This window comes from Microtus pennsylvanicus, chromosome 5 (assembly GCF_037038515.1).
Source record: "Microtus pennsylvanicus isolate mMicPen1 chromosome 5, mMicPen1.hap1, whole genome shotgun sequence".
Taxonomy (NCBI): Eukaryota; Metazoa; Chordata; class Mammalia; order Rodentia; family Cricetidae; genus Microtus; species Microtus pennsylvanicus.
This window is the reverse complement of record NC_134583.1, coordinates 78,599,331-78,616,830: the sequence shown is the minus strand read 5'-3', so window position 1 is coordinate 78,616,830 and position 17,500 is coordinate 78,599,331. Positions and strand designations below refer to the sequence as shown.

General features: G+C 47.6%; 1 protein-coding gene across 14 annotated transcripts in view; it reads left to right on the top strand.

Moving 5' to 3' along the window:
- Window positions 1–17,500, top strand: part of Ebf3 (EBF transcription factor 3) — a 115,803-nt gene that overhangs the window by 87,385 nt on the left and 10,918 nt on the right. For all 14 annotated transcript variants that reach the window (XM_075972604.1, XM_075972601.1, XM_075972597.1 and 11 more), the window contains one exon: window positions 1–17. This exon is cut by the window's left edge and continues 110 nt beyond it. In XM_075972604.1, coding sequence (XP_075828719.1) covers window positions 1–17 — 17 coding nt within the window. The remainder of the gene's footprint in view (window positions 18–17,500) is intronic.

Sequence of the window (17,500 nt, the reverse complement as noted above, 5' to 3'; positions counted from 1 at the left end):
GCGCTTTGTCTACACCGGTGAGTATGCAGCTCCAGCCTCTGTGGGGCAGCGGTGGGTGCTCCTTCTCAGCAGAGCCTCGTGGGGTGGTCTTCAGGGGCCCCACGGGAGGCAGAAGCGAGGCATGGCGTGCTGTTGAGTTTGATCAGGTGTATGTTCCCATCTGCATCTGAGACAGCTCACGACGGCTGGGCAGACACAGCCCTGTGACCTTGGCATTTCCTCCCATCCAAAGGCCTTTGCCTCTCGCCAACAGAGCAGAGTGGTGCCTGGAGGGAGAGTTCTTGGTAGCTGCCGCAGCTTCCAGCTTCCATGGGAGTGGCTGCCTCATGCCCGGCTGCTTGCAAGGCCTTGTGCCCACCCACTTGTCAATCAGGGTCAGGCTCATCACTGCTTTTCAGTTGCTCGAGCTGTGACTGGGAAGGAGAAGTCTTAGCCTGTCACCTATCCAGGGGAAGCCAGGGGTCTTAGTCCCTGCAGGGTGCTATTACTTGCAAGGGATCTACATTCCGGAGAGCATACATATATGTAGTAAGTATATAGCCCGAGCCCCAGTGGATAGGCTGGGTGGCTTGTGTGACTGACTTCCCGTAAGTGGTATATCAGAGGTGTTTATATGCTGCTTTGCCCACACAAGTGCATAATTGACATGATTTGCTGGAGATTGCCATGGAGAAATGCCGCAAATAAACTTCACCTTCAGGAAGGCCTGTCTGCATTTTGGCTTTTACTCTCCCTCGGCTCCACAAGCTGTAAGGCATGAGGAATGATTTTGATGCTGAAGCCCAGCGAAGGTGGGCGGGATGGACCCTTGCTGATTATCTGTGGATGTGTAGTGACTGGGTGTCTTCCACACTGTAGGGCTTAGAGCCCTGGGCTTGATCACTCTTTTACCACTTGAAGGTGCTCTGGAGCTGAGCTAGTATCCCACTGGGTGCTACCCTCTGTCCTGGCCAGCAGGCAGGTTACGCGGAGGGTTCTGAGGCCCTTCCTTCCACATTGAAGTTCCTGGAGATGGTGGAAGTGGCAACATCTCTCCTCTCTTAGGAAGTACTGAAAGAGCAGGGCGGCAGCATACAGACCCCCTGTTCCTCAGCAGGTCCACTGCCACCCAAGGCATCTAGCTCCTGACAACCCAGCACCCCTAACTGGTCAATGGGGGGGGGGCACCAGGATCTTTAGAACTGAAGGATACAGGGGAGTGGGCATAGCAAAAAGTTGACGTACCCATCTACTTTGGGGCGCTGAATAGTCTTGGCCTCAAGTTGAGAGGTTGAGAGAGAAGAGTTCCTCTAGATTTTGAATCCCCCAGTGTATAAAAAATAAAAGCGTGTCAAAACAAAATGTTAAAAAAAATTGGGACATCTTTTAAAGGCTATGTGCAAGTTGTTCCCCAAATTACAATAGTTCTGCTTATTTCTGACTTTTTTGGTGGTGGGAAGATGTGCCCACCTCTTCATTACCAGTATGTATTTTTTTTTTATTTTCAGTATAGCGTTCAGTAAATGTGCAGTTCTACGCTCTATTATCTACGTGCAGTATTATGAAATGGACGTCAGACTCAATAGTTTCTCTAAGTGCTCTGCACATAGTTAAGGTAGGCTGCACTCAGTGATGTGCAGTGCATTGCATTAGATGGCTATTCGCATTCAACTTTAGATTTTTTTCAACTTACAGTATTAAATATTAACCCATAGTCAATTCAGGAACATCTACTTACTCCTTCCTGCTCAGCGAAGGACACCCACACTGGATGTCCCGTCCTGGGGAGGTCAGAAGTTGGAATCTTGTCTTGGGCCTGGTTGGTCATCCCCAGTATCTTTGCCTTGGGGTCGTGTGTACGAATGAGCTACAGCTACACCCCCCCCATTCAATATAGCTCCTCAAGGCAGCTGTTGGTGTACAGTACCACACGGCAGGAACGGCAGGCTGTAGGGGCAGCAGGTCCTATGCAAACACAGAGGATATTTGGTTAGATAGCTCAGTGTGTCCCAGGGTGCTGGCTGTGGGACCATGTGAACTTGAACTTCTCCAAGTTCAATTTTCTCTCCTCTTTCCCTCATGGGGCTGTGGCAAGGATCAAGGACAACTTAAAGCGTCTGACATACAGAGGGCACTTAGCAAATAGTACCCGCTGTGGAGAGCCACTGACATCTTAGACTTCAACTAGGGTTCGTGGGAGCCTTGTTTATGTCTCGAGTCCCATGGATGCAGAGATGGCGTGCGCTTGCTCTTAGACCGACCCTGGGCTGTGGGAGACATGTCAGGGCTGGGTGTACTGAGTGAGTTCCTGTGCTGCTCATGTGGCCTGGCTTGGCCGGTGGCACCCAAGTGAGCCTGTGGCCACAGTTGGCAAGCCTGGCCTGCTCCTCCCAAGCAGGTCTTCCTTGTTCTCAAGTTATGTTGTTAGGGGGTCCTGCTGTGTTATTGGGAGGCTTATGCTAGGAATCCTTCCCCCAGTCTTTATATTCTTGGGCTTTTTTGTCTGAGTGTTGAAGACGGCCGCTTTTAGAAGTGGGGACATTCCTTTTCCTGCAGATGGGTCCTGGTTTGAACACTTGTGAATAAATGCAGCTGTGCAGGGTGGGAGGAGCTGTTTGTCATTGACTGGCAGGAGTCACATGGTAGCATCCCCAGTTACTGGTTCTCTGGGGTGGGTGGGTGGGGAAGGGCACTCTCTCGGAGGCTCCTTGCTCTCTGGCCAAGTGGAATGCTCTCCTGGACCAGTGTCCATTGCCTCCCAAAGGAGAGCAGCGTCTCCCGAGCTTGTGAGAGCCACATGAACCTTTCTTGAGAGTCGCTGTCCACTATGCATGGTTACGTCTACTTTCAAGCTGATTGGACTTGTTAGCCCCCAAGACTCAGGGCCTGCTTTCCTGGGGTTGGGGGTTTCCTGCTTCCCCATGTGTGGGTATTTGCAGTGAGGCTATGCAAGCTCAGCCCTTCCTAGTAGTGTGTGTGTGTGTGTGTGTGTGTGTCTGGGATCATTACCGGGAATATACATTTCACATGTGTGTAAGGGATATAGGATTCTATATTCTCAGGGAGCTGAGGAGAGGTGGGGTCATAACCTGTCTGGCCTGGAAGCTTCTGTCTGATTTGCATTGCCCTGAAATTGATGGGGACAATGAGGTAATCACAGGGACTCACTCTCCCCAAATGAAAACTGAGCCAGCCACTCTGGATGTCACAACATGGGCGCCGTCCCCTGGGCATCTGGTTCCCATCAGTGTGCCCAGGCCCCGGAGGCTGCTGGGACACCTTCACATTTAACCTTCCCGGCATGAGGCCAGCTGTGGGGCCGCAGGGCCACTGGATAATGAACCTGGGCTTGGAGGAGGGGCTGCCACCAGCCTGCCAGAGCCTGGGAGGGACTTGGCAGAGGTCTAAATGAGCTGTTTACAGTGACCTGAGAAACACCAGATTTTTCAAAACCAGACCCTATTAGTCAACCCAGAGTGGTCGTGCTCAGCCTCTGCCCCCGGAAAGGGAAGGTTGGTCAGGCCCCATCCATCCAGCCCCTTGGCTGCTGTTCACAGTCCCTCTCAAGTCGCAATTACCTTGGGAGGCTGTGGCGGTTCAGTTGATTAGCACGGTGAATTAAAAGAATGAGCCACAAATGACATGTCCAGCTCTTCCATAGGAGTTCTCTGTATTCCCAGCGAGCCTCGCCCCTGCTGTAAGAAGGTCAGAAATTAGAGAGAGAGAACAATTTTCGAGCGGCTAGCACTTAGGAGCAGAATTAACAATCACTGTGTATGTAATTGCCAGTTAATAGTAAATTGCCTTTAGACTGTAAAATGCAATATAAACTGGTGGGCACCTAAAATTAAATTAATGAGATATTTGCTGCATTTAAAAGCGAATAGTTCAAATTAATAACCAAGTGCAATGCTTGTTTTAATATTTGTCTAATAGCATACCATTGACTTGTTTAATAATAATTAAAACAGTCCTGGAATCACCTACCTGAGGAACTTACCATACAGGAGAATCAAGCCGCTTTTGCTTTTATGATTTTACTGGTGCAAATGCACCAAATTGTTAAGAGTAATAAGGGAAATTATTTTTTAATTACAAGAGAAACATTATGGCGTTACCTGATTAAGCTGGCCTAGAATTTTGTATGCTTCTAATTGAGATTATGTTCTCATGAAAACTCCTTTTGCAGATCTGTTTTCAAGTGTGAAGTGTGTGTGTGTGTGTGTGTGTGTGTGTGTGTGTGTGTGTGTGTGTGTGTGGTGTTTCCTTAAAACGGACATTTGGCAGAATGTTTCCTGATTAACAGAAGAATAAGAATGGTGTGGCTTGGGCTTAAGCCTAGTTAGACTCCAGGAATGGGACTCGGGGGCTTTTTCTGTTGACCTCTTGCCCTGAAGTTTGATTGACCCACCCTCATTTTGGAGAATTCTTTTTTGCTCAATTAAAGAAATTATCACAAATTACTGGGAGTCAACATGTCGCCAGTAACAGACTGAGCCCAGTCACTCAACAAGATGTTGGCAGGCGGCATAGACACATCTAAAGTGGACGCGCGGCGGATACCTGGAAGGGTCCCAGGTCTGTGATGCGTTCATTGGCTGGGAACATTTTCATAAAGACTTGTGTGCATTTGTTGTCAGATTTGGGAGACCATCCTTCAGCCAGAAATTGCAAGCAGTTTGTGTTCTTTCTCATACGGTTTCTAGGTTTTTTTTTTTTATAAAGATGTCAGGTTGTGCCTTAAAAGTGGCTCCATATTGAGGGGTGTCAGTTCTATCCTGCACCTGTCTGGAGATGGTTTCCTGCTGAGTCTCCTGGCTGGTCTCCACCTTCCATCCCATTTTCTCTTACCTGGGAAAAGCCCTTATGTTTCTGTCATGTGGAAAGGTTACTTGTGAATATTTAGACATGGTTCTGTCTAAACCATGGGATCCAAACACTCTTAACCACAGCTAGCCAGTTCTGGTTTCTTTTCTCTCAGCCAGCCCTGTGGTTCCACCAACAAATCACTTGTATCTGTAGAACAAGTGATTTTAATTGGCCGCCCACAAATTTGTATCGTTTGCACTCTGCTAAACTGAACGTTAAGCACAAACTGCCCAATTGTTTCAGCCCTAAAGCTCTGAGCCACCAATGCACACAATCCAGGAACACATTCTATCCTGCTGGCTCCCAGCATGTAGGGATCGTGACCCAAAGTCTTCAGTGACTCCGTCCTCCCCTGGCAAGGCAGCCAGTGGCACACTTCTTCCCCTTTCTGTCTTCACTAAGTATGCTATGATCATACCTTTACACCCACGATGGTGGTTTCGTTGTCACCAGGTCTCAGGTGTTTCAGGAAGACTGTTCTCTTCACAGCCACGTACCCCGGTACTGGGTACCCTTGGGTACAATGGTTCTTATGTCAAGTTACTATTCTTGAAGGGTAGCATGGGGCTGGGCTGTCAGCTCAGACCACCTTCAGGCTCCCAACTATTCCATGACTCAGACAATGCCATCTTCCTCCCATCTTCTTCCCATCATCCTCCTTTCCCTGCTCTTGCTTTTTGTGACATGTTACGAGTGGATGGCAGAGGGTGGTAGTTTCTGGTTTTGTTTTTCACAAGGACTAGCTGGTAAGCGTCCTGCCTCAGCCCCTTCCCAAGGAAGTGGGGACTGATGGCAGTGGCTGACCCTCAGGCTAGGAGGTAGCATTCACCAGGTGACCTCCCTTGGGTGGCACACTGCACTGCCTGAGCCACAACCAGTGATGCTGCTGCCTGCCAGGTGGGTGCTGGGAGTACGGCTGGAGAACGTATCCCTTTAAAGAGGGTTGTGTGAAGGCTCCCTGTCCCTGCGGTCTCCTCTTTCCTGTCTCGAAGGAGGGCAGGAGAATGAGGCACAGCACAAGTAGACAATTTGTCCTAATCAGTGACACCCATTTACCAGAATTGCTTAAAATGAACTATACCTCATACAGAAATCGCACATTTAGAGACTTCCATTCATCATGTGAAAATTGAGGGCCAGTAAACTTTTCTGCCCCTCCAGTGGGATCATAGGCATGCATCAAAATGTTAAAAATGATTGGTGAGACGGAGCTGTCACCCATTTATCAAGGAAAAGAACATTATTTGCTAATTTCCCAAGCAGGCTGGTGACAGGGTGCTTCGTCTTTAGACCCACGGTGACCAGCGTGGCCTTTTTGTTATTAGTACAAGTCAAGTGCTTTTGGGCTGTTGCTAAGAAGACACATTTGTCTGTCATCACGGGGGCTTTGGTCGCTTTCCAACTGGCTGTGACCAGGTCTGCTCCATGTGCCCGATTGGCTGTGTATGTTGGGGCTACGTGAACCCAAGAGGGGAGACGGACTGATAAATCACAAAGTTTCCCTACCAAGGTGAAGGTATTGACTTCGCAGCCCACCTGACAAGACGTGGCTTCCAGGAGACGGCCATTCGTCTTACCCAAAGGACAAAAGGGTCATTGGCTTCACTTAGGATAGGCAAGATGTGGATGGTAGAGACAGGCCTGACTTCTCTGTCTTTGACACAGGCAGGGTCCCTGTTTCTTACCCTACCTCCCTGGAAGTGCTGTCTAGGGGAGTTTTATTTCCAGTTCTGGCTGGGAAAGATCCATATTTGAAAACACCCTTAGAAAGACATTGGGGGTGGTGGAGTGTGTGTGGGGAGGACAAGCTAATGGCCATTTAAAAGCACAGCACAATGAAAGTGACCAAGTGAAGAACAGGCAGAGCAATGGAATAAGGAGGTCTAAGATAGGATGGCAGGTCACGCTTGTGAAACCGAAGCAGCAGCGGCAGAGTGAGCTTGGTGGCGAACCTTAAAAGGAAGTGGTTCTGACTCTGCTGGGAAGGTGAGATAAACCGCCCATTGGCCCTCTGATGGGGACAAGGAGCATGACCCCGCCTTACTTCTTTGACTCATAACCTAGTGCTTGAGCTGCCTCCCACACAGTTCGTTCCCACATGCATGGTGTAGGGGCATGAGAAGGATATGGTCGGTGTTTTACTCTGGAATTTTCTGTGCAGGCTGGCTCCTGGGACAGCTGAACTGAGGTCCCTGTGTGTCTCCATAGAAAGTTTATATTTCTAGAAACTCTTCAGTCTTGTCCATACCCAGTTGAGTAGACCAAGACTTGGGTTGCAAAAACAGCATGGGAAAAGATACATTCAAAGAATTGTTGCTTGGCTACTGGGCTTTTAAAATTAGTTGTAGAAAATTATCAGGATCCAACTTTCTTCCCATTGTGTGATTTTTTTTTTTTAAACTCAGTGACAACATGGAAGTCTGTGATGTGGGTTGTTGACCCTGGATAACTGCAAAGTTTCCTGGTACCCTGATGAGCTGATGGGATAATTGGTTTTGCAGGCGTGGACTGATGGAGTGGTGCATATCTGTTGAAGGTGCAATAGGGAGGGACTTAAAACACAAACTCCTTGGGGACCAGGAACCACCATAGGTCTTGGTATACATTAGGTTCAGAGTACAGTTTTCGTTGTTTGTTGTGTTTTTGATTCTGTTATAAAAACACAGCATTATTCTGGGGCCCATTTTCTTTCTCTCTAGTCACACTCTTTCCTGAAACATTGCTTCTTAATCTTCCACGTATGAAAACCCTACTGCTAGGCAAGGAAAGGAGCCCTGAGATATCTGAGCCTTCATAGGCCCAGGTCTGCATCCTGTGGCCGCAGAGAATTTGAAAGTCTGGAAGGTTATGAGGTTAGATTCGGGGGTTCTGCTAGAGTTCTGTTCCATCTTTTCACCCCCTCCGCTTTGTCTCTGACTGGCATCTCTCCTTTAGCCTCCATGGGGTGGAGAAGTGCTATGGCCTTTGTTCCTTGGTCCTGGCCAACATCTTGGCTCCATGTCAGTGTAGACGCCCTGATGTGTCAGTAATAGCCATTCATCACTTACCCCTTGGTGTTTTTCCTTTGATGACAGTACTCCCAACACAAAATCCTTTACAGAAGCTTAAGCCTATTAGCACTCGGGGGCACACACATCAAGGCTCCAGGCTCCTGTAGTGTGTTCATGGCTGTGGCAGGTGGCTGCTGTGTGTGCCCTTGTCATCCAGCTGTGGTATATCCTAAGCCAGAGAACGAAGGATTTCCTTATGTGCTTCCCGTGGGTGGAAACAGCAGTCACTCCCCAAGTGAACTTAGCTTGCTTCTTGTTAGTGAGACCAGCCTGTGGCTAGCAGAGGCCACCGCCTCACAGGGCTCCCAGCCTTCCGGGAACTCTCTTCTGCCTTGATCAGAGCCCCAGGTTCTGTTTAGCCTTTGTCATGGCATCATTAGAGAAACTGGTCCTGCATCCACCCGTGGATGATGCACCTTGTCCATCTCTGCTCCTCAACCAGGAGCTTGGGAAAGTTGGATGATTGGGGTGGTCACCAAGGGAGCATGATGTCAGTTTTAAACACAGTGTGGTGGTGAAGCGCAGGTCTCTGTGATTTGGGATTTGCCTTCTGGGGTCAGTGTTTATCTCATGCATATGGAAGCTGAGGTCTCAGTAGGGCATTGTGGGTGACTTGTGGGAAGGAAAATCAGTAGCTCTTTAGGTGCTCAAGAATGGGGGTGTCCATGTGAGGGGAAACACATCTTGACTTCTCAGCATTTAGTTCTTGCCAAGGGCAGTGACTCTCGTCTTCATCCTGGAAGCCTGCCTGGGATCTACATGGCCCGTGACAGACATTCAGTGTGAACATTGCTACAGCCCCACTGATTCAGTCCTGTGGGAAAGGAACAGGTGGAGAGAGCAGTTAATAAAAACAGCCTTAATGCAAACAGGCTCTCAAGTTCCTTGTTCAGGGGAAAGACATAGCTCCCTGAGAACTTGCAGGTGGCAGAGCTGCGGGATTTTCTCCGCAAATGGCCCTGGAGACTGCGCCATGGGTGCTCAGCAAGGATGTGGAGGATTTCCAAGAAGAATGTGACCCCCTCCTGGGTGACCAGGGAGAAAGTGGAGGGCGTGGAAGCCATGAAAGCATAGGTGAGGAGCTACCTCCTCGGGTTACAAGACATGGAATCTCCAACATGTATGAGAGCAGAGCTTACTGACCCTCCCACTGCCTCTCCCCGTCTCCTCCCTCTGTCTCCCCTCCCCCTTTGACAGTTTCATCTTGTATATTATATATTTTTGGTCATTTTCACACTCTATTTTCTTCTCCCATTCTTCGCTCCAACTGAAAGCCCAGGTTGGCTTTGAATGCCTGATTCTCCTGCCTCTGCCTCCCGAGAGCTGGGGTCACAGCATGCAGCACCATATCCGGCCATCAGGGCTGCTTCGTGTGACGCATGTAGAGGGCAGCACCCTATGCACCATGTCTGCGCTTTCGAGGATTCCGCGCTTATGCTAAACCTGGCCATGTCTTTAAAGGCTTTGCCTCCAAATAGGTCTTTCCTTCTGTGCTCAGCCTGAAAGACCCAGAATTAAGATGCCACTGGGAAGACTGAAAGGTAGACCATGTTGGGAAATTCTAAGTAGGAGGGCCTCAGCCCAAAGTTGCCTTCTGATTTCCTCAGCCACCGTGGGTCTCTGCTCTCTCTAGAAGCCCTTGTACTGCCTGCCAGGTAGCATGCAGAAGGACACTTTCTTCAGCACAGGCATACCCAGATTAAGTCCTTGACTACCATTCCCCCACCTGCAGTTAGCATGTAAGTTAATGGGTTTCATTATGATATTTCTACACATTTATGATGTGCGATGGTTTGTTTTTCTCTCCTCCCCATCACCATTTCCTGTACCTCCCCTCTTCCCTTTGGACCTTTTCTGCCCCCTCAGAGTCTCCCTTCTACTTAAAAAAAAATCTAAATTTGCCTACGAGGAAAAGCATTCAGCATTCATCTGGGCCAGGCTTATTTCCCTTAACATGGTGCTTTCCAGTTCTATTCATTTTCCTGCAAACATAGGATTTCTGGGTTTTGTTTTATTTTGTTTTCCGTGTGTAAGACTCCATAGCGTATATATACTTCTTCTTCATCTCCTCAGCCGATAGATAGCTGGACTGGTTCTATCTCTGGGCTAGTGTGGATAGTGCGAGGGTCAGCGCAGGGGTGCCCCTGGGGACCTCACATCTGCTTCAATGTTTCTTTGGGTGTAGTTTACCTACCAAGAGAGTCAGCAGAAGCCTAGAACCTAAAGGCAGAAGGTTCTTTATATGCACAGTGTTATTCACCCTTAGTCTAACTCAATTATTTTATCCTGCATGGACTGTCTCTCTGTTCCACATTCTCTTCCTTATTTATTCTTCCTGTCCTTGGCTTTGGCAGCTACTGGTCTCATCATCACCCCTGTCGATCGGCCTCTTCTGTTTGTTTGTCGAAAGCAGATCACATAATAGATGGCCTTTGGGGCTGACTTCTTTCGCTTATCACATGATGTTCTTAGGTTCCCCTTGGCACGTGCCAGGATGACATTTCTTTACATGTCTGAGTAGTATTCCATTGTACCACATCTGCTTATGTGTTTGTAGGTTGATGGACATGTAGCTATTAGGGGAAAGACTGCATGGATAGAAGACAAACAGCGTGTTCATCTTGTGTCTCAAAATGAGAGGTGCTTGGTAGCTTTGTCATGTAGACTGGTGTCTTCCAGAAACCTGGCCACCAGACCGTAGCACCTTTAAGCACCAGCTGTATGCACTGCTCGGAACAAGGCAGGCACATGGCATAGGGTCATCTTGAATGATCCTTACACTTTTGTAAGAAGTAGGGGTTTTCACAAGGCCATGGGAGAAGGGCCACTTGGCTGCCAGGAGGGATCTTTGTTTTAAGCCATGGCCTAAGTACCTAAGTACCTGCAGCCTAGGAGAGCTGGGTCTCAGAGCTTTCTGTACTATTCCCTCTACATGGAGATTTTCCTGCTGGTTTTAACTGTGTGTATCCATTGCCATTGGCCCTCCACAGAGTGTGTTTTCTGCTTGACTTTTAGGACCTCCCTCCTCCTCCCACGTAACCTTTGAGAGAATGAAGACACAGGGAACTTGCTTTCTTGAAGCAGGGGGTAACATGTGGGAGCTTGTAGTGGCTGCATGATGTGGAGAGTGGTTTTCACTTATTGGTGTCTCCGTTTTGGACACACTTCTCTACCTAGAGAGCTGGGTACATGCCAGGACAGCCTTGGAAAGTAGGGTGGTATGCCAGGAATAAGCAGCTCTTGGATCTTTATCTGTTGTGTACCCGAGCTGGGCCATTCTGAGATGGGCAGGTGTGGTGAGGAGAGCTCGGGCTCCAGGGTTGGGTTTTCTTTTTAGCTGCAGGGCTGGGCTTGGTTGGTGTAGTTCCCCCATGCCTATGCAAGCCACAATCCAGTGCATTCTTTGAGGAATGTAAACAAAAGTGTTTGAATGCAGTCCAACAGTTGTCAGCAAGGGTATTATTTTGGTAACAAGGAAGATGGGCTGCCCCCTTTTCTGCATTTGGTGTCACATCACAATGCTGCCATCCGCTGCCAGGCAGTGGTGAATGGAAGCGGGTCCCTGTGCAGGAGGCCCGGTTGGGCTGCCTGTATGAATACCAGAACAGCATTCCCTGTGTGAGCGGGGAGGCTCCAGATTCCAATTAGAAGTCAACTATGGTGCTTTTCTTATTCTGAGAAGACATGCTGATGGAACATGATAGGCTCTGTAGGAACAAATGGGAAACTGAGGCCGGCCCTACGTGGGCCTGGGCACTGGGCATGCACCCTCCACAATGGCCCAGAGCAGACACCAGACAAGCCTAAGCCACTCAAGGGAAACATCAAATTTGGGGTTGACCTCCAGGCACAGAAGGGTGACCTTAGGTCTTCTTCCCTGTTTGTCCCTTGGCCAGGCCAGCACCCCAGTGAGTGATGCAGGAACCGCGTGGCCTTTGTGTTTCCTATGCACACCACAATGCCTGGCTCACCCTGCCGAGTTCTGTGATTGAAATTCATTGCCAAATTTATTGAGAAATTAATGAGAAAAGCTGCGAAGTATTGACTTTGAGAGGAAAACACAACTCATCTTGAATGAGGAGGAAAATGCAGCAATAATTTAGCCACTATTGATTTGGCCCTGTCCATGTATTGATCTTCATTTTACAATATTAATTTGCACCTGCAATCGGCTGCAAAGGGAACCGATTTCATTTTGTGGCCGCGTTAGTGTGCAAAGCATTAGGTGTTCTTAAGCAGGGAGAGCCACACGTTGGGTTGGGAAGTCAGGTTTTCCCCCATTTCTACTTGTTCCTGAAATAGACTAAAAATTAAAATTTTTTGTCCAACAAAATATGAAAGCAAAAGCCCATGTAAACCGTGGCCCTCCTCCCTGCTGCCCGGCTGCTTCTCATCCACACTAGGAGCCGTCAGCTGCCTGCGACTCCAGCCACCCCTCATCATCATGCCCGGATCAGTTCAAAGTTCATGAAATTTCTATGAGCATTGATCTCGCCCCATTGATTTTTTTTTTTTTTGCAGCAGATCTTTGAAATTTTAATTTCCCGAGCATCTGAATTTCTTATAGATGAAATGTGCTTGCAGGAGACAGTTGATGATAAAGTGGAGAACTTAGCATCATTTTAAAGCCTAAAAAAAGGAGGGAGAGAGAAACCCAGTCATTTGGGGACTTTGTGTAGTGTTCTGAGCTGGAATGATGAAAGTGCTGTAGCCGGGAGGGGGGGGACGTCCGGTGTGGGGGGGCTAAAGTATCAATTTTGACTTCCGAAGCCACACATTTTTTAATGTAACTTCTTATACAGTCATTTTTGAAAGAAAAGCTATCTGGAGAAACAGCGGGGCAGAGCAGCATTCTTCACGGGGCAATCGTTTTCTCTCAGCAGTCTTTATCACCTGGTCAAGCTCACCTAGTTACTTATCAGTGGGACATTTAATAACCTCAAGGTGATATAATTGCTATTGGCATTTTTCCCCCTTGGATTCGGCTGGTTAATGTGTAAACTACTTGTCAGCAAATAGCACTTTGTCACTAAAATCACCAACACCCTCTAGAGGAATGTCTTTGTATTGAGCAATTTAATTTTACTTTATTTAATTTTTACACATTACAACCTGTGTTCATTCAGGCACACTGACGGCTTCTAGTCTGTTGGGGCAGGGTCTGGGTATCCCTGTTAGTAAAATATACTATATCTTATTTAACAAACCCATTGCCTTAATTGAAGCACGTTCTTGTCCCTCGGAAAAGGAACTACAGATGTTCTTATTATGTAGTTATGTTGCTAATGTGAAAAACGGCCTCATTATGAGGATCTGTTTGTAGCAAGAAAATTACTGCATTATGACAAATGCATGATTGGGAAGTTACAGGAAGCCGATCATTATTGAAATGAAACTGGAGCTCACTTAATAGCTGCAGCCAGCAGCTGGAATGGAGCAAATGAATGTCTTCCTGTTGTTATTGTTGGAGTCAGGGTTTTTGGGCAGGAGACTCTGCTGTACCGCAACCTGCGGGCTGGCTTGGGCTTCCAGGGTGGAAAGGCAGTGCTCAGAGCAGCTGTTTCCTACCTGGGAGTCTCCCCCTCGTGTGTTTAATGACACTGTTTTAAAGACACCATCGCTGCAGGAACAATTACTCCAGCAGTCCTTCAAGGCAGACCACTGCTCTCTGGCTGGCAGCCCGATCCGGGTCTCTCTGGGACAGGGGAAGGTGGTCAGGAGGTTGTTGTCATAGTTAAAACTTCATCGCTGTGGCCCCTCCTTCACGCAAGATTCCTTCCACTCCTTCCAGGAAAGGGGCCCCTGGTCTGGGTGAGGGGTGTCCATAGCAATGTTTTCTACTCTTGACTGGGTTTCCCACCACTGGGAAGCAGGCACAACTGAGCCCTGAAAGCATAGTAGCTGCTCAGTTAATTTTGGGTGAGTGAATTAGGCTTCCAAACATTCATGGGGCTGAGTTTCATCCTGGCCCCAAGCAGCATTGTTTTTGATCTGCAGTGTTTTCTGTGTGTCATTCATGGTCAGGAGCATACCCCCTTACTCACATAAGTGAATGGGGTTTCCACACCAATGGATTAGCCTTTGAAGTCTGACGAAAGCCATTTACATTTTGGGATGTTGGAAAAGAGCACAGAACCCCGAGCAGGGATGGCTGACAAAGACAGTTCAGCCATCAACATGTAAACTCCAATGACTGATGTCACAAGAAAGAAAAACCTGGCCCTGCTGCCCATTGGTACGTTTCTAATTGCAGCAGGCCAGTTGGAGCTACTCTGGCCCCAGCTGCAGCTCAAAGCCTGATGCCATTTTCGGCTGCCACATTAGCTCTGGCAATCCCAACTTGAACCGACATCACAGACCGTTAAAATTTTATCAATTGCGCTATGATTAATCCCCCAGTACACGGGCATGACTTAAATATTTAGAACGCTTCTTCTGTTATGACTTCAATGCATGTAAAGTAACGAGATTAACTCCAGTACACTCAAATATATTTAAATATGCGTCCTTCCCGAGCTGCAGGCTATCCGGCGTGTGGAATCGAGTCTATGTGGCCATGTCAGGCTCTATTTGTAGGGCCCACGCTGGAGACTGGCCCGCATATGATAGCCGGATATCTGGCCTTTCACAGGCTGCCTGATTGCTTGCCTCATTTGGCATGGAATGTGATTCCCGGCCATTCTAGCTTCTGATTCATTCAGGTTTTATTGCTGTGTAATTTTCTTATTCTAAAATAAAAGCTCTCCAACAAAAATTACTATGCATTAGGCCACAGTAGCCTACTCAAATGGATATTAATACAGTTTATCTCCAAAAGGACGAATAATGTATTTGAAACAGATAAAAGGCCCTCCACTAAATGAGGAATGTTAATATCTTATGGCACAGTTAATAAAGAGATATTTCACAGGGGAGATTTGTTTTATGACTTTTGATACAACAGCCTTGTAATCTGACATATCTTAACGATATAATTTCACACATACATTCATCGCCTACATGCAGCAGCCATCTTAGCTAAATTTGAATTCAGGACAAATAATGGGTGCTAATTACTTCCGGAGGGGGGGATTTATTAGAAAGCTCATCCTCTCTTTTACAGGTTTGACAGAAATCCATGTGTTAGCTTACAGATACACTTTTGATAAACGTTACCGTTTCATTCCCCTTCAGCAGAAAATAACATTTGTTTTTGTTGTGTTTAAGGCAGAGTTTAAATTAATTTAACCCAGTGACACATGTTCGGAGACTAAGCATGCTGCTAAATAATTCCTTGGAATAAATTGCTCGGGAACCAAATGCATTAATTTATGGCTTTGCTGATGCTGACAGATGTGAGGGGTGGGCCGGCAAATATTAACATAAAACAAATTTGCTTTATTCTTCTTCATATTTCTTCTTCCTCCCCGACTTGAGCTCACCCAGGGCTCCTTCTCTAATTATCCACGAGGTCAGTAAGCAAAATTGGGAAGAAGCTGAGAGATCAATACAAATTATCCCTGAGCAAACCAGTGCTGACAGTTTGAATTGCAGCATATGTTTACCCAAAATCAGGCAATTTATCTTAATATCAGCAAAGTAATGCAGTGCAGGTGAAAGGTCAGGCAATCTCTCCCCCTCATAATTACCCAGTTCTAAAACAGGAAAGTGGTATTGATTGGCCTGGCTCGGGGCTCTGTGACTGGACGTGCCAGTGCCTTGCCCTGGCTCGGCTGGGCTCTAGGCTGTAAACTCGACACGCTGAGGGTTTATTAGATGTGTGGGGAGCTCTCGCGCTCTCTCCTCCAGTTGCAGAATTGGCCAGTGAGGACTGAACCAGTCTTCAGCAGCCATGGGTATTGATGGGCTCCTTGAGGAGCTGAGGGCTGCCGACCAGGGCAGGTCTTCAATGGGACCAGGCAATGCTCCCGGGAACCCAGAGGTACATGGGGAGACCCACTACCAGAGCAGGAACTCCCAGGACTTGTGAAGGTCTGCTGATGGTCCCTTGCATCAAAGAGGAGGCAGGTTCCAACAGTTCTGCTAACTAAACACGTTCGAGTTTCTATAGCCAGACCCCTGCGGGAGGGCCGTCTTCTGGTTGGAACAGCAACACTAGGCCTTTTGCTGTGTAACTCATCCAGTTTGGTGGGGATTGGCCCTGGCGCACTTTGGTACCCTGCCTGAACTTTCTTGATGTGCCACACCTACTTGCTTTGATGATGCCTATTGGTTTGAATCAAGATGAAAGAGGCCCTCGTAGCTATACTGCTTTCTATGACACATGGGTCATAGAAAAAGGATATCAGTTCAGCTGAAACACTAGAGAATGTATCTCCCAGAGTGAGTGTATGCTCATCACAAGTCATAAAGCTTCTGAGAGCTTGCATTAAAGCGCCTATCACCTGTCAGAAGCATTTGCATGAAATCAATAATGGCTGCCCATCTATCTTTTCTGCTCACCTTTCATCGGGCCGATTCATTAAGTCAAACAGTCGTGGTGATTAGCTGGCAGAGAGGAGAAACCTGACATGTTAGGAATGCACACTGGGCCACCCCTCCACCCCACCCCCACCAAACACCCTGAGCAAGAAACATAATACTTCATCTTACCCTTTTTGGACCAAGTCGTTTGCTGGGCCTGGAGCCCATCCTCCCGGATGCCCGAACTGCATTTTTGCCTGACACCCTTGCCCGTGCTGAGGCAGAGACATGACAAATTGTCCCCCCAGTCAATGCTGACAGCTTCTGATGATTAATGGCCTGATTATGAAGTGGTTTTACACATATAGAATTTACATCACAGAGAGTTAGAAATTTTGCCATGTCACATACACCAAGGCATTTTGAAGGGTTTTACTATTTGCAAAGAAAAAAGAGGGCAAAATCCCAGCAAAAGCCATGTCATGTAAAATCAATACATCGGATCAATGCTTTATTAACAAGAAAATGTCTTACTTCACATTCCTGTGCGGACCTTTGTCTCCAGGATGTATGATGGAATGTCAAATCATATTGTGGTCCTCAACTTTCGGGCGCATTATTGAGTGTACGTGCAAGGCGTCCTGGGTTGCTTACAAGACGCACCGACAGCTCACACTCGAGGATAATGGTGACCAATTATTGTGGAGAGCACTTTCCGAGGCAGCCCCAAGCTTCCTCTTAGGAAGCTCTGGCCTTTTGTGTTCTCCCGCACTCCGCAGACCTGGGTGGCGTTAATCATCAAATTACTAACGAGTGATGGTCCAAATTGCGGGCGGAGTAATGAATAGACGGCGGCAGGTCTTATTAGTCTCCGAAAACCTCCTGATTTATGTCGCGCCGTGCACCGTGGAGTTACTCCACAGAAAACGATATCTACATGAAGAAATAATGTACTCTAATAAGTATTTTCATCTTAACTCGTGTCCCCGGGCCTCCGGGCTCAGTTTTTGTTGGAGTCAGGCAGAGCCGTAATAAAGCCCGATGGCTCCCTTATAAAGCTTGTTAAACACAGTGTGTGCAGTCGAATGGAGTCCCGGCTGTGATTCATGCACTGTACAGGGTGCATGTGCCTCTGATTTATGGCCATGCACAGTTCATAGTCAAAATTACAATTTGAGGGATAAAAAGATTAATTACTA